General features: G+C 43.0%; 1 protein-coding gene across 1 annotated transcript; it reads right to left on the reverse strand.

Annotated features, from left to right (window-relative positions):
- Positions 1-1,911: 1,911 nt before the first annotated feature.
- LOC147737230 (uncharacterized) lies at positions 1,912-22,996 on the reverse strand. The gene is made up of 2 exons (XM_086923239.1): positions 22,933-22,996; positions 1,912-3,353 (listed from the first exon to the last, which is right to left on the reverse strand). Exons 1-2 carry the CDS (start codon positions 22,994-22,996, stop codon positions 1,912-1,914), a joined length of 1,506 nt encoding a protein of 501 aa, XP_086779365.1.
- Positions 22,997-23,844: the final 848 nt, after the last annotated feature.

The following is a 23,844-nucleotide window of genomic DNA, read 5'->3' on the forward strand; positions in this document are numbered from 1 at the left end:
CAGCTGACATGGAGGAATAGGAACATATCCTTTAAATATGTCACTGTATTTGATTTATGTATTGAATGATTTAGCACCGGGTGCCCCACGAACATGCGGTGCACTAAGGGCGATGGAGGCGGCCCCCTTCTGTCCGCGCTCCGGTCCCCAAGCGAGCGCCTCTACGCACCGGCCCCCCGAGAGAGGCCGGCTATCCCAGGCCAACCGAGGCTCCACGGCACTGCGGTATCGTTACGGTTTATGGGGGATTCTGACTTAGAGGCGTTCAGTCATAATCCAACAGATGGTAGCTTCGCCCCATTGGCTCCTCAGCCAAGCACATACACCAAATGTCTGAACCTGCGGTTCCTCTCGTACTGAGCAGGATTACTATTGCAACAACACATCATCAGTAGGGTAAAACTAACCTGTCTCACGACGGTCTAAACCCAGCTCACATTCCCTATTAGTGGGTGAACAATCCAACGCTTGGTGAATTCTGCTTCACAATGATAGGAAGAGCCGATTTATGTATTGGTTGTAGTTTGTTTAACACCTGCAGTAGCGAAGGTTTTTTAGAACAGAGGCCCTGAGGAATGCCAAGGTAGTATATCCCCTACTGGCAGAAACATGTCGGCCCCTTAGCAGTCATTTGTTTATACTGCTTTTTTTGCACTGTTCTGGATTTTAAATTGAAAGAGGCTCTACAGTCATTAAAGTTTCTTCACTGTGATCTCTCTATTCCGTTTTAATCTCACTTCTTTCTTACACTTTCACTCTTTGCACTGCACTTTGTTCCAATTGGTGATCCCACGCATGGTCAACTAGCGACTGCGGGAGTGACCCCAGTCCTGACAGGCGGTCTCGGTTGTAGTCTCATTGATCTAGAGACACACCAGCCTAGCCCTGTGGATGACCAGATGAGAAAACTAGATCACCAACAAGATTTTGATGGTAATCCATCTCTGACTATTGGATCTCACCTATAGTTGCTGGTGGTTACATGCGTTGGTTTACTATACTCTATAAAATAGACCATTCAGTTACATCACTAGCATTTTGTGGATTTAACATTACGTATGGTTCCAGACACATTTTTGTCTTTTTGCTAGACCCCTAGGTTTTTTGTATTTAGATATTGTATAACAGGGGATAATAACCTAGGTAGGTCTTTAAAATTCCCTTAGACCCTCCCACACCCTTTTTTGTTTTATGTGAGATCTCCTTTCTCAGTAAAATGTTTCTGGCTTTCACCTTCTGTATTAGGCTTTAGTCCAGTTTGAATTCCCTCATGTGAAATGACATTGTATTTGTGATTAAACCTTATCTGACATTCAGAACACACATAAGGCTTTTTTCTCCCGTGTGAGTTCGCTCATGACAAGTGAGAAGTAATTTGTAACCAAAACTTTGCTTGCATTTCGAGCACTCAAGGTATTTCCCCAGAGTGGGATTTCTCATGAAGCATAACACTGCCTTTCAGATACAAGCTTTTATGGCATAAGGATTTTCTCCAGTGTGGAGTTTCTCATGGTGAGATTGCGTTTTTCTCTGCAGCTTTTATGGAATTCAGAGCACTCATAAGGATTTTCATCAGTATGGAGTCGCTTAGTGAGGCTGTGCCTATCAAATAGGAATTTCTGGCATTAACAGCATTGGTAATGTTCTTTCCCTGTGTGCGTCTGCTCATGTAGAGTGAGATTGTGTTTAAAATTGATGCTTTTCTGGCATTCGGAGCACTGAATTATTTTTTATGGTGTGTTTTCTTATGGTGCTTGTAACCATCTCTACCTCTGAATCTTTTCTAACATTTAGAACACTGATAATGTTTTTCTCCAGTGTGGATTCTCACATGTTCAGTGAGATGAGATTTAAGGCTGAAACATTTTTGGCATTCGGAGCACTGATAAGGTTTTTCCCCAGTGTGGGTTCTCACATGTTCAGTGAGATTAGATTTTTGGCTGAAACATTTTTGGCATTTGGAGCACTGATAAGGCTTTCCCCAGTGTGGATTCTCACATGTTCATTGAGATTAGATTTTTGGCTAAAACATTTTTGGCATTCGGAGCACTGATAAGGTTTTTCCCCAGTGTGGGTTCTTATATGCTGAGTGAGATGGCTTTTTACACTGAAACATATCTGGCATTCAGAGCACTGATAAGGTTTTTCACCAGTGTGGGTTCTTGTATGCAGTGTGAGACCGCCTTTTTGACTGAAACATTTCTGGCATTCAGAGCACTGATAAGGTTTTTCCCCAGTGTGGGTTCTTATATGCTGAGTGAGATTGATTTTTTTGCTGAAACATTCCTGGCATTCAGAGCACTGATAAGGTTTTTCCCCAGTGTGGGTTCTTGTATGCAGAGTGAGACCGCCTTTTAAACTGAAACATTTCTGGCATTCAGAGCACTGATAAGGTTTTTCCCCAGTGTGGGTTCTTATATGGTAAGTGAGACTACTTTTTCTACTGAAACATTTCTGGCATTCAGAGCACTGATAAGGTTTTTCCCCAGTGTGGAATCTCACATGTGCAGTCAGAAGTGATTTAAGTTTGAAATGTTTTGGGCATTCAGAACACTGATAAGGGTTTTCCCCAGTGTGGATTCTTGTATGTTCAGTGAGTCTGCTTTTGAAACGGAAACATTTCTGGCATTCAGAGCACTGATGAGGTTTTTCCCCGGTGTGGGTTATTGTATGCCGAGTGAGACTGTTTTTGTCAATGAAACATTTCTGGCATTCTGTGCACTGATGAGGTTTTTCCCCGGTGTGGGTTCTTGTATGCAGAGTGAGAGTGCTATGATCACTGAAACATTTCTGGCATTCGGAGCACTGATAAAGTTTTTCCTTAGCCTTAGAGTGGTATCTTGTATGCTGAGTGAGACTGCTTTTGTCTTTGAAACATTTCTGGCATTCCAGGCACTGATAAGGTTTGTCCACAGAGTTGGTTATTGTATGTCGAGATAGACTCCGTTTGTTACAAAACCTTTTCTGGCATTCAGAGCACTGATAAGGGTTTTCCCCAGAGTGGATTCTCATATGTTCAATTAAATAAGATTTTTGGTTGAAACTTTTCGGGCATTCTGCGCACTGGTAAGGTTTTTCCACAGAGTGGGTTAATGCATGTCGGTATAGAGTCAGTTTGATCCTAAACCTTTTCTGACATTCAGAGCACTGAAAAGGTTTTTCCCCAGTGTGGATTCTCATATGCTCAGTGAGATAAGACTTACGCCTGAAACTTTTGTGGCATACTTTGCACGGAGAGTGTTTTCCCCCAGTGTGGATTCTCATATGCTCAGTGAGATAAGATTTACGCCTGAAACTTTTTTGGCATACTTTGCACTGAGAGTGGTTAGCGGACAACTTCTTAGAGAAGTGCGCTGTACTCCAAGCACCAAAAACGCGGAAGAACTTACATTCTAAATTATGCGGAGAGGGTTAAACCTCTCTACGAACTAATTAAACCTGATTTTAAACCAATCAACTGGACTCAAAAACACACAGAAATTTTGAGATCATTGCAAACAGACATGTTAGCAAAAACAAAATTAGATACACGTGACAATACAATCGACCTTGTAATCCGAGTCATCCCAGGAAGATGCGGATTCACGTACCTAACCTCTAATGAGGGAGAAACGGTACCAATAGCTTACAAATCTCACTTGTACACACAAGCAGAAAAAACAGTCAGTCTCACAGAAAATACTGTGAAAGCAGTACAAACTGCAATAGCGAATGAACGAGAACAAGCACACGGCAAAAGGATGATTGTCCTCACAGCGGAATCCGCCTTCGAGGCGCTATTCAGCCCAGTAAACCTGCCTACAGTGTCACTGGATCCGAAATGGATACAGTGGGAAAATTCTCTTGCGGCGGAAGACGTGAAATACTATTTCGCCCCGCACACGAAAAAACTGAATGATTTGACTTATGAACAAGAATATCCTCTGCCAATCGAAATTCTTCCTCTACAACAGTACTCCTGTATAATCTACACAGACAGATTTGTACAACATTACAATGTAGAAAACAAATCCTACGATGCAGCCTGTGCGATTGTTAAAGGTCGCTGGCTGTGCGGTAAATTCAGAAATAACAAAAACTGAATCAGTGAGAAACTGTTCGGCTCAGCGAGCTGAAATCAGATCTTTAAAGATGGCGCTTGAAAATGCAGAACGTGAATTCCCGACACTAATCGTGTGCGATTCGCATTTTTGCGTCAACTCTTACAATAATAAGTTGCAGAGCTGGATTCAAAATGATTACAAAGATGACACAGGTGCCACAATCAAGCATAAAATGCTTTGGAAACAGCTAGTTATTTTACAGAAGGAACTACAAAAGACTCACGTGATACACACTCTGAGTCATCAACGTGATGGCGTTCACGTTGCAGGGAATTCATTGGCTATTACAGCCACAGCGGAAGCAACTAAACCGGCTTCCGTAGCCACAAAAAAGCGTTCAGGAAAATACATAGACGGAGAAACCATGCTGGCAGTAAAAACGTCCCTAAAAGGCGACTGTGCAGCACTACCCGTGAACTATCCACTCAATTATGCATACGTAATTGATGCAAACTCCGTTCCTTTTGCTCGAATCCCTGGAGTGGGGGATAGGGTAATTCCAAATATGAACCGGAGAAAGTTATTAATAGCAGACGCACACATGGGTGAACGTCCAAGGCACATACAGATGAAGGAATCGCTGACGGAATTACAATCAGTATACTGGTGGCCGGAGATGAGCCTGCACCACTATAAATATGTAAAGAACTGTCCCAACTGCGACAGAGATCGCAGCAGCGAATCAAGCGGGGTAATGCCATGGCCTGGTATGTAGGTAGCGTAATGCTGTCTATATGCAATCCAGCGTCCTATTAATTGTTTAAGACTACATTCACTTTACAAATGTGGCCCCAGCGCTCGGCTGACGCCAAAACTGTTATAAAAGATCTGCGAGTCTTTATCGGCACATACGCAATTGCCATGTTCCATTTTGACCAGGGTCCTGCTTTCAGCTCTTGAGCTTATAAGGAGGCCATGGCCAGTATTGGCGTTGGGTTGCGATACTCTTGTCCATCACACCCTGAGGGGAACAGTGTAGTGGAAAGAAAAAACCGAGACATAAAGCAATCTATAACAGCGAAGGTATTAGGTTGGGGCGATGGGTGGGTCAAACATTTAATAAGTGTCCAACTTAATCTAAATAATTTGCCAAGAAATTCTCTAAAGCGTTTCAGCCCGTACGAACTATTGTTCGGAACTAGAATGCATGTTCAGGACCTTGATAGTCAGGCATCAGTGGTAAAAGATAAGAATAAAGACTTTGACATCAAAGATCGTTTGGCTGTTTTACAGGACTTGAATGAAACAAGAAAATCCTTAAGCAACATAAAAATAAAGCAACAGCCAACTACCACTGAAGAGGCACCACCAGCCCCAGCAAGACCTGTCTGGATTCCTAAGATTGGGGATCTAGTCAGAGAAAAAATAGCGGTGAGGAAGGAATTTGGGCCTTCTTACAGAAAAGCAGTACCTGTCTTAGCAATCAACGGAACAAGATCAGTAGTACTACCGCCCCTTGCTGGTAAAAAGGAGAACAGAGTTGTATCAATCGACCTGATAAAACCACAATCATGAGGCCTATAATCAACAGTAGGCCAAGTGGACTCCCAAGAAATAATAGAATACCCAAATTTGCAACAATCCAAGAGGTTCAAACTGAAAGACTAATCACATTTGATAAACCTGCAGTGCACAGAGAGGGACTATGCAATAATGCCATGGAACTCGGGCCTCTTGAAACACAGATTGAAACAGTTCGTCATGAAACACCAGTCTACAATGATGTGGCATCAGAATGTGCTACCGAAAGACAAATTGAAAAAATAATTCCAACTATTGACAGAACTGCCTCTGGCTACTTCATCAACTTCGATACCTTTTCTGAAGATCAAAACGACCCTGAAGTGACGCCAGAAACAAAGACTTTTAAAGAAAAAGCAACAGAACTCTTTCATCAACTCAAGGAAAATTATCTCGTTTCTCCATGGTTAGAGTTCTGGTTTGGGCTAGGTATATTTTTCCTCCTGCTTTGGCTCATCATGGTACTTTGTTTGGGAAAATTCATTGAGGGAAAATACAGTTCAATGGACACAGCAAGTCAGAACATCAACTTAGTCCTGAAACCACACAAATCATCTCACGTCGAGAAAAGAGAACTATCATCAGTGAATGTCACAGCCATTCCAATACCCGGCAGGGTAGTATGGGACAAAACTGACTATGAAGTATATGGCCCGGTCGAGATCTTGAAATATCCTCACCAGTTCAAGGTTTCCTTAAGTGACTTTGTAAAACCAAGTACATTTTCTGATGATTGGGATTTTGAAAGTATTAATAATATGATGTCTGATTTACTGTTGTCAGCAAGATTTACAGAACATGATTATTTACAAGGTTCGTCTAATTATGAACAGATGCACTGCTTCTCACATTACGGAGACCATTACTTACATAAATCTGCACAACCTAGAAATGTTTTAAAGTATAACCAATGGGAACATTGTTCTACTCCACCTAAAAGTAGTTCGAAAACATTCTATGAGAGATTCCAATACTTCTCAGGGTTTAACACCAGTGATGCAGAAACATTTTATTATAAACTGTTGGATAAAACAGGGTTGAAAACAATGCTGACAAATACTAAATTGATATATTCAGAAGCATTTAATGAAAAAATGATGACATTTGGTTTTGATTTCTGGAAAAATAACATTGAAACAAAAACCATCTGGGGTACAAAAGATTGGCAGGTACAAGGCCTAGAAGCATTATTTCGAGCCTGCATGATCCCAGAACAAATAATGTTCTTAAATGACACAATTCACCAAACATCCTGTCTTGGCCTAGCTAAGATTAAAGACCTTAACAAACCGTCTATTCCAAAGCCAATACCTGATAATGTAACCACAGATATTGACATAGACGTATCTCAAATTTTACATCTAAACAGAACACATCCTGATTGGAAAAAGTGGTTAATCTGGCCAACAGACACGAATAACTGTCAAGATAGATTCCTGAACAAAACACAGGGGTTAAAAATTACCAGACCAGACCCTAGATACTCCCAGAGACAACATCCAGGGATAGTAACAACATACAGTTTAGGGAAACTCTGCCTCGAATGGCTAGAATCATCCACACTGGCAGAAATTAAGCAACACTTATGTTTACTTAAAGACGGTGCTAACTTGCGTGATTTCATTATGGGACCGCGCAAACAGCGTCAAAAACGTTTCATAGCGGCAAGTGTATATGTTGCTTACAACGAGGCATGGAAAGTAATGCAAATTGAAACAGCTGAAAAAATACAAGAAATTGATTGTATTAATTTGGAAAAATCACTTTCTGTTGTGGACAATGGGTTAATGACTCTGTCCTCCAGAATATATTCACTGGACAGTATTGTATCATCTGCCATTTATATAATAGACAAAGACTTGCTAATGTTACAACATGGCCAGTCGCAATTGCGTTCTATTGTACAGCTAGGCTGGACGCTGCAAAATCTTCGTTCAGGCTATGTGCCATGGCGTTTAATCAACACAACGTCATTGTTTTCCATCTTTAACCTTACTGATAAACAAATCAGCTTGGCACAGAAAGGAGCAGACTATACAATCCTGAGCATCGAAAGACTTGAGAGATTACCATTGACAATGTCAGAAAGACCTGTCATTGAATGGATAATACACGGAATTATCACTATTCCGATAACAACTTTCCGATTTAAAAACTGCCTTGAGTATATACCGACTGGCCAGTATGAACGATTGGGTAAAGGGTACATTAAGTCTGCATGGAAATTACCATATACACACCCATGCTATAGTGACAACAACAAAAATGTATTTCTTAGTGGTAAAAATTGCAAACATTCACTAAGCGGTATACTTTTGTGCCAGGGTATTAATTTACACGGGGCCTGTGAAGGAACTTCAAACAACCTTTCATGCCACCAACATGTCACACCTGCAACGCAGATAGAGCCTTTCTTTAAGCAACTTGCTAACGGGAGTTACATTCTAATAACGGATCACAGCTGTTGTGGCCTGCTGCCAGGGAAAGCATATCTCGTAAGCGTAACTTCCATGGTCACTTGCTGTATGCAAGCATTGTTTCCAAACGGCCCTGGAGACTCCGAGACTCCCATTTGGCCTCGTTTGAATGTCTCTTCTATACGAATTGATACTTTAAGCAGAATGAAGTCTGTGCTTTTACAGACAACAGTGCCCATCACGTCATCAAAAGAGACGTATGATCTCCAAGTTGCAAGGACGGCTTCGGAGATACATGACCTTTTATCAACAAATTGCCCCGTTCATTTCACAGAAATGCTTAGCCAAATTCTAAATATGTCAGATGCCGTAGGTATCTCAGGCGTATTTAAGACGATTTTTTCGGGACTGTTAACACCATTCAAAGCAATCCTAGGAATTATTCCTAATTTTGTCAATTCAGTCTTTGGCGGCATACCCCTAATTTTGGGACTTGTAGCAGGCATTTTATTTTTGACCCTCCTGCTCTGATATGGCAAGCCAAAACACAGACATGACTCCGGCAGGGATGGAAGAAACGATCCTAGCAGTACGCTACCGGGACCGCATAACTAGAGTCCTTGTATTGGCCAGGCTGAGAGATCTGAACATGACCTGGTGTCTTTCATTCAGACCTATATGGCAGACCTGCATCTTACCTGTGCTTTGATGTATGCTATGCGGAGAAGAATGCGTGTTGGACACCTGTCTTGCACTTCCATCAGCAGTACCAATGGATATCGATACTTTGCTAAGTCCTGTAACAGCTCATGCATTGTGTTGTCCCCAGCGGCTACCAATCCTGATGACGGCATTCGTTGAGACTCCTGTGCTACGACTAGGTGGCGACAGTGGAGCGAGAAATAAAAGCAACATCACCCAGGTACGACCTTCTGTGAGCATTGCTGATCCAGACATTGATGATAGCAATCATTCTCACACCTGCCAAGTTACAGCATTATCGAACTTGGTCGAACTGTCACCTGATTTTGTAGACCAATTCTTTAAGAGCCTGTCTGATATGATGTTCTCCCCTGAATAGAAACAATGATTTTTGAAAAACATTCCGACACACAGCGTTCGCATGAACTCTTAGTTCGGCCTTCAGTTTTGATCAACAAAAACTACTGAAAAGCGTTGGAACTCTATTCCCCCGTTCACCATGAAATCTTTTTTTGGAATTGAACACTTTTTCAAAATATTTACCTTTTTTCCTGGCACGAATACCTTTGCTTAAAGTAGAACTATTCGTAAAGAACAGAACTTCTATTTTTAGTAAATCTAGAGACAAAATAACTTTACCTCAGCCTCTAGCACATTTTACAGCAAATGCATTTTATGTGATGAAATAATCTCGCCCTTCTTTTCTGTATAAAGAGATATTTCATGTGTAATTCTTTATTCGCAAAATCGTTCAACTGTTTACATATGCTATAATTGTTCAATGATTTCTATGCTTAAAGACGTACAGTACCTATATTTTGATTTATTTCAAATACACCATTTCAAATGCAATATGTATTTTGGGGTGGGTAATGTTACACGTGCATCTTATTGCTTTAGTTTTTAGTAATTTGATGGACATAAATTAGTGGAGTGGGGGTCGTGTTCTATCTAGGACCCCGATCAATATTGTGACCTTATGCCCCTATACGGCTATAATCAATTCATACCCCTATAATGGCATAAACGATCAGGCCATATTTCAGCCATATTTCAGAAACTCGCCTCTGCAGCTCATTACAGTACATGACACAGCAGAAGCCGCTATCTTAGATTCCTAGATTACACTCCGAGTTCTTTCAACAGATAAAACCCCTAGCAACCTGGGAAAGCCCCACTTGCTTTGTTTTTATTAGTAATAGAACTCTAATGAGCACTGTAAGAACGACCAGTTCCGAGTGACATCTTTATTGACGTCTTATGTCCAAAAACTTACGTCAAACAAGGCACCTTTCAGGTATAAATATTACCAACGTTGCCTTAAGCAAGTGCGATGGTGTGGTGAATACAGGAGCAGAACAGCTGTCCCTTGCAGAGCCCAGCAGATGCGAGAAGCCCACGGACGCTGCCCCTCCTCCTCCTTGACGCGCTGAGAAAGACGCTGTCTTTTCTCCTGCCGAGAAAATCCAGCTCCGGCGTTTCCAGCCTACCCTTGCGGGTGACTGGAATATCGAGTCCTGAAAGGAGATACCAGCCCTCCAACATCCTATTCCAGAGGTATGGTGTTGACTAAACCCTTAGAGAGAATTCTTGAAGCAAACCCTTGGCACTAAACTTCTACTTACTTACTCCCTTCCATGTATTAGGCTTAGGTCAGGTACACTGGGGTAGGCGTAGTTAGAAGCACCAGTTGAGTACGTTAGCCAAATGTATATATGAATGTATATATTTTACTCATTTTAACCATTGTATGGCTAAGAAACCATATCAATGCTTTTACAGTATTATTTCACAATCCTCCTTTTACTGTACGCACTTTTTATAATAACAAGTCTTGCAATTGTGGCAATTCATTTCTCTTGCAAGAGAAGAAAGACTGTTCAATAAATAATACCTTTTATTGAAAACGCCCGTCTCTCTATTCTCTGCATCTTGGTGAAAGTAATCTGCACAACTGACTGAGTGAAATAGCTGTCTATTGTTTCACACGACTCTAGAGATTGACTCTTATTCTAAGGAGCAAAGTTGTCATGTTTATGCGGTTGTTGGAAAACTGAATCCCTTCTTGTCTGTGCCAGGGAAGCTGATCACTTCCTATTCAGTCAAGAAAGTTTCCAGTGACCTCTGAGCTAGTTGGTACAAACCCAATTAAGTCTAACATAGTCAGTAGAGACCTGGAAGACCGCACTTCTACGTCTACACTGCTGTTTATGTTATTCCAATGCGCAGGGCCTATAGGGAAAATAGGAACTACACTACAGATACATGTACCCTATGGATTTGCATCATAGAATCCAAAGGCATATATGAAAGTCATGTGGACTGGCATCAAACAGATATTAAAAAAACATATACTATTAATTAATTGAAATGCAGATTTCTGGGAAGTGAATGATTCCTCCACGGACAACAGGCATTTTCCCCTGCCATGAGTTACCACCTACTTGTATCTGGTATCCTGACTTTTGAGCTCTGGCCTCTGCCTCAAGCAAATGTATTGTGTGCTGCAAGGACTATGCCTAGACCTATCCCTCAACTATGGTCCAGAGTGTGAATCAAGGGCAATGAAATTAAGGCGTACTTTCATGTGTTCATTTTATTCCACCTGATTATCAGTTGTTAGGTTTATCTGCACCTGGATTTACTGGGTGCAGAAAACCAGGACACAATCTTTTTCCAGACAGAAAAATTAGACAGAAAAGACGAATAAGACTCTGGGTGCAGCAGAAGCAGCCTAGACTTATGCTGTTTTTGTTTACTAACTGGGGAAAACACACAATTCTTCCCTCTGTTGGTGTTCACAGTTGTTGTCAGCCTGTGATTCGGCGTTGAGTGCGGAGTGTATCGATTAGAGCCAAGGGGCCGACCCGAGGAGGAGTTGACGAGCAAGCGGAGCGGAGCCTAGGACGACTGCCAGGGTTTGTTTTGTGACCGGTTCCCGCTTCACCCACGTCCTCTTATACGGGCGCTTTAAGTTCTACGGATCTGCTGTGGGGGCAGGAACGGCCGCTGCCGGCACCGCGGTGCTAAGACGCTGCTGGTGCTGCTCGTGCGGCAGCTGCTGCAGGGCACAGAGGAGCACAGAGGAGCCTTGGCCTGCCGCCTGATTTTTGTCAAAAATGTATTTATTAATTTTTTTTTTCCACAGGCAAAAATTACTTCATCACTTGGTCCCAAGCAGGGGATCAGAAAGCCTCAACAGAATTATAACAGGTGGAAAAGGTGCATTGATCAATATAAACCAGCTCCTCCTCTTATTAGATAAGCCAAATGAAAGATACAGCTTCTAAGTGCCCAGGAGCTGAGAGAGAGAGATAAAAAAGAAAAAAAAGAAGATCATGCAACTTTGCTAAGCCAGCAGATAGGTCTAAAGAAAACTCAACGGCCTTCTGTAACGGTAATTTCTCCAGGTTGCTCCACCGAGGTGTTGTATGCGGAATAGCCAAAAAGCGTGGACAAACTCATCCTAACATGGGATAAGTAATTATGAATCTAACAAGGAACACAGAAAAAAACCACAAAAAAAACCCCACCCGACGTGGCGGTGTGTTCATACTAACGAGAGGTCGGTCGACACTGGAATTGTGATCAAAACTGGAAGAAATGGCGGACTCTGATGGTGGAGGGACACACCGCAGACGGATGTTCCTGGGAGAGGAAGGCGACAAGGGGACCCCATTTAAATTCGAAATTCTTATAATTATCCCTGAAAATATCAGCCATACGTTCTAGGCTAAGCAGTCTCCAAAGACGAGAGTGCCATAGGGAAATAGCTGGAGCCTCCCTTCTCCTCCAGGCGGCTGCCAGGGTGACCTTAGCTGCCCCACACGCACCACTCTTAAAGTATGGGACTCAATTTCGGCCGACGACAGGTCGCCCGAAATCACCAATCACTCCAATCCATTTCAATCCAGCTTTACCCCCGGCCCAACATGAGGGCCCTTTGATGCCTGGAGAAGGGGAGGCTGCTTAGCTCTAATACATTTGTTATACAATTTTGATCCCCTTACTTTTGATCAATATCAAAGGGTCTTTGAATTGAAGAACACGGAAAGATATCAGTATATCCAATTGATGCACAGGGCCCTCACACCTCAGATACAGGAGGCTGCTACTCGACCTCTCACAAAATTTGAGGCCTTTCTCACCAAGACTGCTAACATGAAAGGGGTGATCTTATTTATCTATAGCTTCCTCCTTAAAACAGTGCTTTCCCCATGCCCCCGGTACATGTCTATGTGAGAAGACTTAATTCACGTCCTATTTCCGATGAGGAATGGACGCATCTATGGTCCGACATTGCACGCTTCAATCATTCCTCAGAACTCAGAGAGCTGCCGCCTGATTTTACGTATTTACTAAGCATTGAGCAGAGCAGAGCTGAGCCGAGGAGTGGAGGGAAGTGCCTACATCTGCCGTCTGTAGTGGGACTGACTCTGGATCCCGCTCTTGCTCCTGAACGATTTCCAGCATTCTCCCTTGTACTCTTGACAGAGATGAATAGCAACGAACAAGCAATTGTATTGTATTGTATTGTATGTTGGATTTATATAGCGCTTATAACCCAGGGGTCTCTAAGCGCTTGCCTTGGGAACCCGTCCTGGCTTTTCCCTGTGAGATAGCCCCTACAGGGCATCCCCAAGGTGAAAGCCAGGCATCCCGCCGCGGGGGGCCGTTGTGGAGATTAAGCAAGCTTAATGCCCAGAGTTGCAGAGTGTGAACCCATGATTAGGTCAGGCACCGAAGCGAGAATTATCGAGTCCGTGGACATTTGAGCTCAAGACCCTGCCGCGTCGGGAATTGAACCCTGGTCCCGGGTCTGACCTCTGCTTCAGGGTCTGCCTGCTCTAACCAGTGAGCCACACTTCTCCACAAGCAATGAACAGTGAGTGGTGAGGGACAAGTGGCAAGAGGTGTGTGGCGTTTGGCGAATAGTTAAAGTTGATCGATCCGTAAGTCGCTGAGCCATTGGAGTCTGTAATAAGTCTGTAATACAAAATCTGAGAAATTATGCAAAGGGGAAAGTGACAACAGACTTTGACCCTGTTAAAGCACCCCTCAACCCCTGAATTACTATGCATACCTAGACTACAGCCCTACCTGGAGCCCGGCTATTAATCAATTGATTAATTAATAAGTTAATTAACTAAGTAACCAGCAGCACCGGCGGATTCTGTACTGAGGTGTGCTTTGGGGGTGTTTTCCCTTGGAGGTGTTTGGAGGTGTTTTTGTCCAATCAAAGCACCGTTTGGTCTTGTCACTGGCCCGTTTGATTCTCTAAAAGAAGCAAGACTTCTTCACCTTAGAGGGTGTACTTTGAGGTCAGGAAAGGAGCGGCCACCTCTCCCTCCTATCAAAAGGAAAAGAAAAATACAGCAAACACTAATATTAGATACGTTTAAAATAAAAATAGCAGGTGACATACAGTCCTTTAAATCCTCTAAGGTCCATACATTTGGGAAACTGGGAAAGTCGCCGTCAAAGTTTGATTTTATGAAAGATCCAACTGGTGCTATACTAATATTGCTAACTAACCCATGTGATCTTCAAACTCCAATTAAACCACTGAGTAGAACAAATATTATATCCCCTAAGCAAGGAGTAAGTGAGCCAGGCCACCCTGAGTCGGAAGATGAAGTCGAACGAATGTCAAATTCAACTAAGGACCAAGTCAACCATTGGGGTCAAATAACGGACCTAGAGATGTGAACTATTACTTACCACTTACTGGTCGTTCACAAGAAGAGGACGCAAAATGCAAAAACCTAACAATGGGAGATACTCCGCAATTACTACCAACTAGGCAGCCAATGCCAATAGAAGTGCAAGTAAAAATCAGAAAAGCTAACGGTATAGGAGAACCATCTAATTTGAGCCAAATAAATCAACCATAACAAGAAGCTCCAAATGAACTAAATGGTGGGGTAAAAATCATAAGGGAAGCCAATACCCCACTGAAATCGGAACTTACTCTGTCTAAGATAAATTCAGTTAAAAAACAGGACCAGCCGAAATGTAATCAAAATAACGGATCTCAAATTAATAAGGACGAATACAACAGCAACTCAGAAACTCAGCAGCATTGGAGTACTCCGTATCAAAAAGACGTTTTGAATAGTAGTCCACAATTCATTAATTCTTGTGACGAGGGACATGATTTTCAAGGACAACAAAAAGAGGAGTATAAGGACCTATCATTCATAAATGGGCAACACCATTGCCCAGGTACTCAGGTACCAGGAAGTGGGAACGCGGGAGCAATTTGGGATTTATTCTTCAAAACCTCGCAATTAACTCTGGAAGCTTTAACATATCAGTCCAACAAAAAGGACGTCCAAATAGATCTCTTGAGTGCTGCGGCATCCTCTGTTGCCGGAATTGAGCAGAAGATAACAACACAAAATAATCTAATAGTAAGGGCACAATCTCAGCCAATATCTACGTATGCAGAGTGTAGTTGTGCCCAACTAATTATCAAACTAGCTACCTGTCCCGAGGGACGTAGGACCAGCGCCTATCACTTCCTGTGCAGGGGGGTAGTAGAAGTAGATAGAGAGTCGGACCCTTTGAATAAGGTTTTAAGTGAAGGCTTATTTGTCTATACGATTTTCTTCTGCGACTGGTTATCCTCTCTCTCGCAAAGACGGCAGGGTCGAAGGCAGACTTCCTGACAGGATCCAGCTTGCTCGGGAATCGGATCTCAGCTTGTCCCTCCGGTTCCGTTGGCGTTGGGAGAAAGGAGAGAGAGGGCGGTGTTAGGTCAGGGTATGGGACCAATGCGTGCAGTAAGGACCGGGAGTAAAGGAAACCAGTGCAATTGAGAGTATATACAGTCTGTGGGGTTGGGAGAGTGCTCCTGAGGTAGAGGAAAGGGTTTACGGACTGTACACAGGGCTATACAACTGATCACTCGGAAGGTTGGACCCGACGTCCCACCCATCCCGCCACTCTGCCCCGTACCTGTTGGAGCCACGCTCCTCCCGTGGGAACGTGGCGGGGTGGTGCGTAGATACGTTGGCCGCCTGGCTTCTCCAACTCGGCACCGGCCTCTCAAGTCTCGACCGCCTCGCTCTCCTCGCGCTCTCCGCTGCTGTAACCTCCACGCTCTCCGCTGCTGTGACCACCTTTCGCCTGGGTGTTCTCGTTCGGCCAGCCTTGTTCTGTGGCGGCCCACTCCAGGGCGTTCTGCCATCCTTGTTCGGGTTCTGTGATGGCCCACTCAGGGGAGTAGAGATCAGGCGGCTGTTGAGAGGGAACGGAAGCAGGTAAAAGGGGGGTGGCGGACCACCGGTCCACTTCTGTGTTCGGTTCCTCCCCAGCCCTGTTACACTACCATTCCGGATATTTTAAAAACAATAATTGACGATGTAAAAGGGAATTTTCCTAATGTGGGAATTCAACCCATCAAGACCGACTGTCCTCTAAAGATACAATAAAATGTAAAGACAATACTGTTGTTGTTAAAGAAAAAATAGATGATAAAACAAAAGATCAAGAAGTGATAAACCTATGCTCGACATAATCAACAATGACAGACGCAGCTCCGGAAGTTCATCTATAAAAAAGACAGAGAAAAAAAATTACGGAAAGCAAGAAATATAGCTTCTAAAAGTATGAAAAATACAAATGCATCAGATATAGTGAGATGGAACACTGGAAACAACCATGACCAAATATCATATTGTGAAGGTGAGGTTAAACAAATGTCTCCAACAAATCCCTTTTAACCTCTATTTAATAAGGATCTATCGGAGGTACAAGCAGTTATGAAAAATAAATGCCTAAACAATCAAGCCGATAGTATAAAAATGATAGAGAATGGGAAAATTCAGTCCTTAGAAATGCTGCAAGTGGAGGAAAGTAATAAACAGGTGGAAAATAAGCCATCACAATTGGAAACAAATAGAGCAAAGAGGGAGAGTATCAGAGAGGATGAAACGAATAGAGATTTGTTAAGTGGTGAAGGTAATTTTTACGCCGGAATATAAATCTAGGGGTAATAATGAAACAACTTGCAAATATCCGGACCCAACACAAGATGGCAGGAGTATGCAAAGCATGTGCATCTACAGCATACATGCCTCGACCAGAGGATTAATGGCCCCAAATTCCTGCCGTGGTATCTTGTCATGTTGTGGCTGAGTGTGCCATGTGATGTGGCAGGCTATAGTGCTTGGCGTGATTTGGTCATTTTTGAACAGTGCTGAACGGTTAGGCAAATTTTTGATTTTCTTTGTTTTTGGGATCGTGTGATATAGTGCGGTAGCTACCGTATGATGTAAATAAATTACATTGCTAATATACCATAAGGATGTGGGGTGAGTGTTATCATGGCCGAAGCCTTGCTGATTATATGCAGAATAACAGGTCTGGGAGGTCACTACTGACTAGGGCAGGTTAGCCGCTGCACAGGCCTTGGGCATTGATCCTATTGAGGATAATATGTGACGGCCACTAGTGACTGGAGCTGGCTAGCAACAACGCTGGCCTCTGTTATTCATTACAAGCAGGGTAACAATACATGTCAATATTGACTGGAACTGGTTGACAGTAGAGTTGACCTCTGGTTTTGAATATGTGCAGGATTTAAGGTACAGGGGTCACTACTGACTGGAGTTACTTAGCAGGATAATAGGTCTCAGGGAGCCAATACTGACTGAAGCTGGTTAGTATGCTCACTAGTCCCAAGGTGCTACTAATGACTCAAGTTGGCTAGAATGATAACAGGTCCCAGGGGGCCAGTACTAACAGGAGCTGACTAGTAGTCTTAGAAACAGGTCCTAGGGGCCACTACTGACTGGAGCTGGCTAAAAGAATAAAAGGCCCAAGGGTGAAGGGGGGGGGGGGGGGGGGGAGTGGCAACTGTGACCGGAGTTGGCTAGAAGCATTGACAACATTTGGTATTGATTAAATACAGGATTCCTGGTCACAGGAGGCACTGCTGAATACAGCTGGATAGCAGCAGTGGTGGCCTCTAGGAAGAAGGAATTGAGAAAGCATAACTGGATATACTGGTTTCTATAATACCGATAATTGGTTACACATGAATGCCACAACGTGCATTGATATATTACATTAGCAAATTACAATAGTCTGTTCGCCTTAATATGGCCGCAAAGTTATATGATTCTTTTAGGGCCCAGAACCATTTCATTTAGTGATGTCCATCTGCACACTTTCCTGCATCTTGTAGTAAATTCTATATTGACAAACAGAAGTGTTATGTCCAGAAACAGTGAATTCTGCATCTTGTCTGTGTATCTTTTATCTGCACCTCATGGACTCCTCACATTCCTCTCGAGAGAAGATCCTGCCTCCTCCTCATTAGTGTTGTTTCAGTAACTGTTTCTATCACGTGTTCATGTTTCACTGACTTGTATTAGGAGAAAAGTGTATAAAAATACATTGTGTAGCATTAGCATTATATACTCCAACTTGTTTTAGGGTGGATGCTCTCGTCCATTGCAAAGACAATTGTCACTTGTTAGTTTGCTTGGCCTTTTGCTATTTTTGCATTAAATTTATGATAGATTTGTTGGCCTCCAGGTGTTTTATTTTACATATCATAAGAGATGATGAAAAAATGACAGTCCAGTATACACATTCTTCATATAAATCAACTCACAGTATACTGTTCCGGAGGTTCAGTCCCACAGACATTATCTCTAACTGAACACCCTAGGAAGCATGTGCTTTTCAAACCAGTTGCCCTCTGATGCGGCGTCCTCGCTATTGGATAAGTCAATATACCCTGAATTTTAGAAGGGTTACCGTAACTAGTGCACTCTGTTAGGCAGCGCTCACCTGTGGCAGTAAGATGTTAATAGGCACCTTATCACCTATGCACGGTGCAGGGCTTTGAGTTACAGAGCTCCTCACGCTGTGGAGAAGATTAGGTCACATTTACCCATTTTCCCATATTTGGTCCTGATGAAATGCCAACAGATTGCTCCATGACTACACAAGGCATGAAAAAAGTTGACCTGAAGTATAGACCCCAGATTACCAGCAGATCCATAGGTGATCGACACTTTCACGGAGTGATAGGGGCCATTAGTTCCTCAATTTCTCTGCCACTGTTTTTAATCTCAACATGGACCAGGAAGATCACATGAACTATATTGCGGCAACTGGTCGATAGTTGATCTTATATTCAGACTTCACCAATCTCACATCTTATGACACAACATCTTCTGTCCTACTATGCTCATCCGGCGTACTTATTAAAAGATCTCCAACAAAGTGCCCTCTTGTGGTACCCACCAGCCATTGTAGTGCCGGTCTGGTGAGAAGTATAGCCCAATGATGAAGCATGTCACCTTCAGGTGAGTGAACGCAACTTGTCTTAAAAGCACATAATTCCTAGGATGTCTGTGTTCAGTTACAGATAATGTCGCTGGGACTGAACCCCCGGAACAGTATACTGTGATTTGACGGTTTTATTTTAACAAATGTACATAGCAGATATTGGCCCTTCCTTGTTTCACACAAATGATCGGATACCTGCCTCGGAGCACACTTCTTACAGACGAGTATGGGGTTATCATGTTGCTATAAACAAGAAAATTTCCTTTCTGTGTTATTAAACTTCTGATAGGTGACCAAAAGGCCTACACACAAATCATGGTTTACTTTATATCCAAACAGATAATTAGTTCTCCACAACCCTAGATGATTAATACTACACAACACTGGTAATTTCTATTTGCTTCTCAAATTTTATTTGCCTTAAAAACATTATTTTCTTTTTCAGTTAAAGAGCACGTGATTTTGATCACCTTATATAATGAATCCTTAACCAGTTCGTGTTTTTAACTGAAAAAGAAAATAATGTTTTTAAGGCAAATAAAATTTGAGAAGCAAATAGAAATTACCAGTGTTGTGTAGTATTAATCATCTAGGGTTGTGGAGAACTAATTATCTGTGTCAAAATTTGGATATAAAGTAAACCATGATTTGTGTGTAGGCCATTTGGTCACCTATCAGAAGTTTAATAACACAGAAAGGAAATGTTCTTGTTTATACTATTGATACCCGGTCCTTTCTGGTTTCTGGGAGACTCTCTTATTTTTTAAGATTTTAAGGTTATCATGTTGCTGCTACAAGCTCCTTACCTGTGTGAGTTATCGGGAACGATGCAGGGGCAGACCCAAACCAGCCACACGTGGAGATCAATGACAAATACTGAAGAATTAACAGAGCTTCCAAGCTGGTGACCATTACTTAATTGACCTTGAAAGTAAAAGACACGTTTTTAGTATTCTGGTGACTCATGACCATAAAAAACAAAGGTTATAAATTCAATATTGTGTCAAATACTTAAAAAATTGATCTGGATGTGCTGAATTGGATGTTGCCCCAGGTCATGTGTGACACCTTCCACCACTATTGCTTATGGGACATGTAGTTTTATTTTTCTCATTAAAAGGATGGTCTCTAAAGTCCCAGTGTTCTAAGTGATGTTGGTTAAAATCAGAGGCCTGAGTGAGGGTGAAGCATGACACTGCTCTGCTTAGCAGTGAGATGAATGACAGTTCCCCAGCCCTTCCATTCTTTGACAGACAGAGGCTCGTCGGCCATTCATATTTTTTTGCAACGATAAAGAAACTTTTATTGTAGCTTCTGTCAACTGAAGAGATAAAACGCCTGGGCGTGTTTCATTAACTACTGACAAACATGAACAATCAAGAACATAAGTTTCTGGAAAACTATCAAGCACCCAATCAGAATCAGCCGCCCTTCACACCCAGGAATTCTTGAGGCTTTGGAGAGGATGAATTGCACGTTGTATAAGAGGAACACTACATTGACTCAAAGCTCACTTCTCAGGGATGTACTGAAATGCCAGCCTCATGGCACACTTAGCCAGCTCTTCACCTCCTCCTCCTCAAACTGTTGACCAGCTAATAGGGCAAATGAGCCAGTCCTAACCCAACATGGATGTTCCCCATCACAACTATTTTATGTTTCTGCTAAATGTATGAGTCAAAAAGTGAAAGGTTTTACTATGAAGTGCTGAAAGAGAAATCATGAAGTTTTTCAATATTTCAGAATCTGCCACAGTACACAGGAGCATTATTTCTTTACAGCAGCAAATCATGTATGTGCCCTGTAGAAAGCATGTTTGAATGAAACATTGAATGCATTGTAGCCAAAAATCCATGCAACAATATTAAGCGCAAGATAACTTGTGTTATTATTGCAGCAGAACGAAATGCCATTCCTAATGTGTACGTCATTTTAAAGACAAACCCAGAAAAATGTATGATCAGTGTTGTTCTTCTGCCTGTTAAACGACAATCTCCATTAATGTAAATAGTAAAATTTGATGAGAAATCCTACTCGATGGCAGGGTGCAGCCTGCCACCATATTGCAGGTTACTTCCAACATAATCTGATTTATACATACATACATTCTCCAGGGTGCTGCCAGCTATCGGGTCTGCACACAGCAGTCTGGGGCCACTCAGGAAGGAGGTAGGCTCTACATTTCATCTTAAGCCCTTAGGTTACAGTCACAGCCTGATGGGTCTGAAGAACTTCATCCTTGCTCTAACTACACCGAGCAGATGGACTTAGCCCAACATAGGCTGTGTTGTGCGCTGGGTGATGCCTGGCATCATATTATCTTTGGCGGGAGGATGAAGCTCTGATAGGATCTGCTACAAGAAGAGCAGAGAAACAGGACCACAGATCGCCACAGAGCGACAACTGTCCAGAAGCTGAAGAAAGAACTCTGGAACAGCAAACCTCCTCCGCCCTGGAGATTCTCCAGGGTAAGCAAATGATGGTAATGAAATGCAAACTGCAGCATTAAGGTCACACACTACAACATCTTTCCCTTTAAACCGAAGATAACAGCATACAATAAAAAACTAACCAAAAAGCAACAAAACTAGAAAATGCATTTCCAAATGCAGCAAAAGAGAAACAGTTAATACAAATTAACATTATTAAACTTTGTTATTACCTTAGTAATGTGCTTATTTCTTGGCTTCACTCCATCTGCAGCAATAACGCTCTGAAAGGAGAAATTACTGCTGTGAGTCTCAGAGTCTTCAGTGTTACTGGTCTCAGTCACGAAGACTGTGATGTCGGAAGATAACTTTCTCTTATTTGGCTTTATAGTTCCACCAGTCACGCCATCGCTTTTAGCAGACACGCTACTGTCAGCAGCATCATAACTTCAGGCAGATCAGCAAAGCGGATATCACCACTCACATTGGGTGAACAGTCTCGTCTCTTATACATACATCCACTCTGTTCTCAAATTTGCTTGGAGCTGCCAAAAGGCAAAGAGCTGCAATATATTCGCCACACTTTCCTGACTACCTTGTTTTTAAAAGTTGTGACATTCAAGCGTGATTCTTGGTTCATTTGCAAGCTGAATTTTTTTAGAGGTTCTATTGCCACACAATACTCGTCCCATATTCCAATTTCCCCACAGGGTGCTTCAACCCTTGTAGGTTATCAACTGCCTGTTTTGCAGATAATTTCAGATCGTTTCTGTAAGAAACTGAATTATTATTTGCAGTAGATGAGGAACAATCACAACCGTTGTCAGAGTGAACTTTCAAAGCCATTCAATTAACCTAGTATCAACCCCCTGGTACCTAAGCACCGAACAGGCAGGCTTAACTTAAGGTAATATGTAAAATATTTATGCAGAAACCAAACAAGTAAAAGTCAAAACGCAAAACAATAAAAAACTCAAACCCGAAGTAGAAAAATAATAAAGTAAAATGTATTGAACAAAATGACACTAAAATGACAAAATCCAATAAGGGGAATGAGATATGAACTGTAACACTGTAAGAATCACAAGGTGCCAATGGATGAGGGGCCCGGGCATGGAGTAGTCTCTCTGGAGCTGACTGACAAGTCAGAGGAAACCGGAGACCATGGCCTGCAAGCACATAGTGCAGGAATTAGCCGCAGTTGTCCAAGAAGACATCTACTGCTCCAGGATCAGATAGGGCTGCTGGCCTACAGGGGGATTCACGGCAGGTTCGGGCATGAAGTGCTTAGAGTACTGAGAACAAGAAGCAGATGCCCAGCAGGCCAATAGCAGACGGTCGAAGGCAGCAAGGCCCGGACGAGACTGAAAGGGAGTGACACCTCTGGCCCTGTCCATCATGCAATAGCATAGTGGAGCTCAGCAGGAGGACAACCCGGTGACAGCCACCCACTGGGGCTGGGACCCCACGACAAGGCAGGCCGGTCTGGTGATGTGGTAAGAGATATAGCAGCCATGTCCTCAGCAAGAAGCAAGAAGGATCAGAATCTAAAAAAGATGCTGACCAAGCTCCCGATGACCGGCAGCGGAGAAGGGAGGCTCTCCCCAATGACACAAATCAGCCAAGATGCGGACACCTCGGAAGCCCCATTTTCCCACACCTATTGAGACTCGCTATTCGGTGCATTACGAGGCGACTTGCCGACGCTGAAAAGGGAAATAGCGGGGGAGATGAAGGCGATAACCGATGAGGCCACACGTTCCCAAACTGCATCAATGTCCCGCCTTATGATAAGGCGGGTCGTCGATGCGGTTGGGGACCGGGTGGCCTCCATCGAGGATCAGGAGCAAGCCCGGGAAGAGGAGGTGGAGCATCTACAGCAAGAGAGACCCCGGCTCAAGGCTCCACAGAGCGATCTCCAGGCACACATGGAAGACCTGGAGAATCGGTCTTGGCGAAACAACATCCGCGTTAAGGGAGTTCCACCTAAAGAAGAAGGGCCAGACATCACACAATACCTGCAGGGTCTCTTCAGGAGCATACTGGGCGCCCCCACCGGATATTTTGGCTTACATTCCAGACTTTCAACTAAAAGAGTGTATACTACGTGCTGCCAGGGACAAGCAACCACTAAGATATCAGGACCACTCCATAGCTTTGTAGGCCTGGCTCTAATACCCCTTCAAAAGTGTTGGGAGTTCCGAGTGCCAACCATATGTCTTCGAAATCAAGGAATACCGTATTCTTTGGGTCACCCTTTCCGGCTGATTTTCATATGGCAGGGAAAACTCCTCCAGCTCAGATCCATGCAGGACACTTGCCAGGTGCTGGGCATCGAGAATCCAATCCAGGAGGAGACAGAAG

Source organism: Lissotriton vulgaris, chromosome 1_1 (genome assembly GCF_964263255.1).
Source record: "Lissotriton vulgaris chromosome 1_1, aLisVul1.2, whole genome shotgun sequence".
NCBI classification, from domain to species: domain Eukaryota; kingdom Metazoa; phylum Chordata; class Amphibia; order Caudata; family Salamandridae; genus Lissotriton; species Lissotriton vulgaris.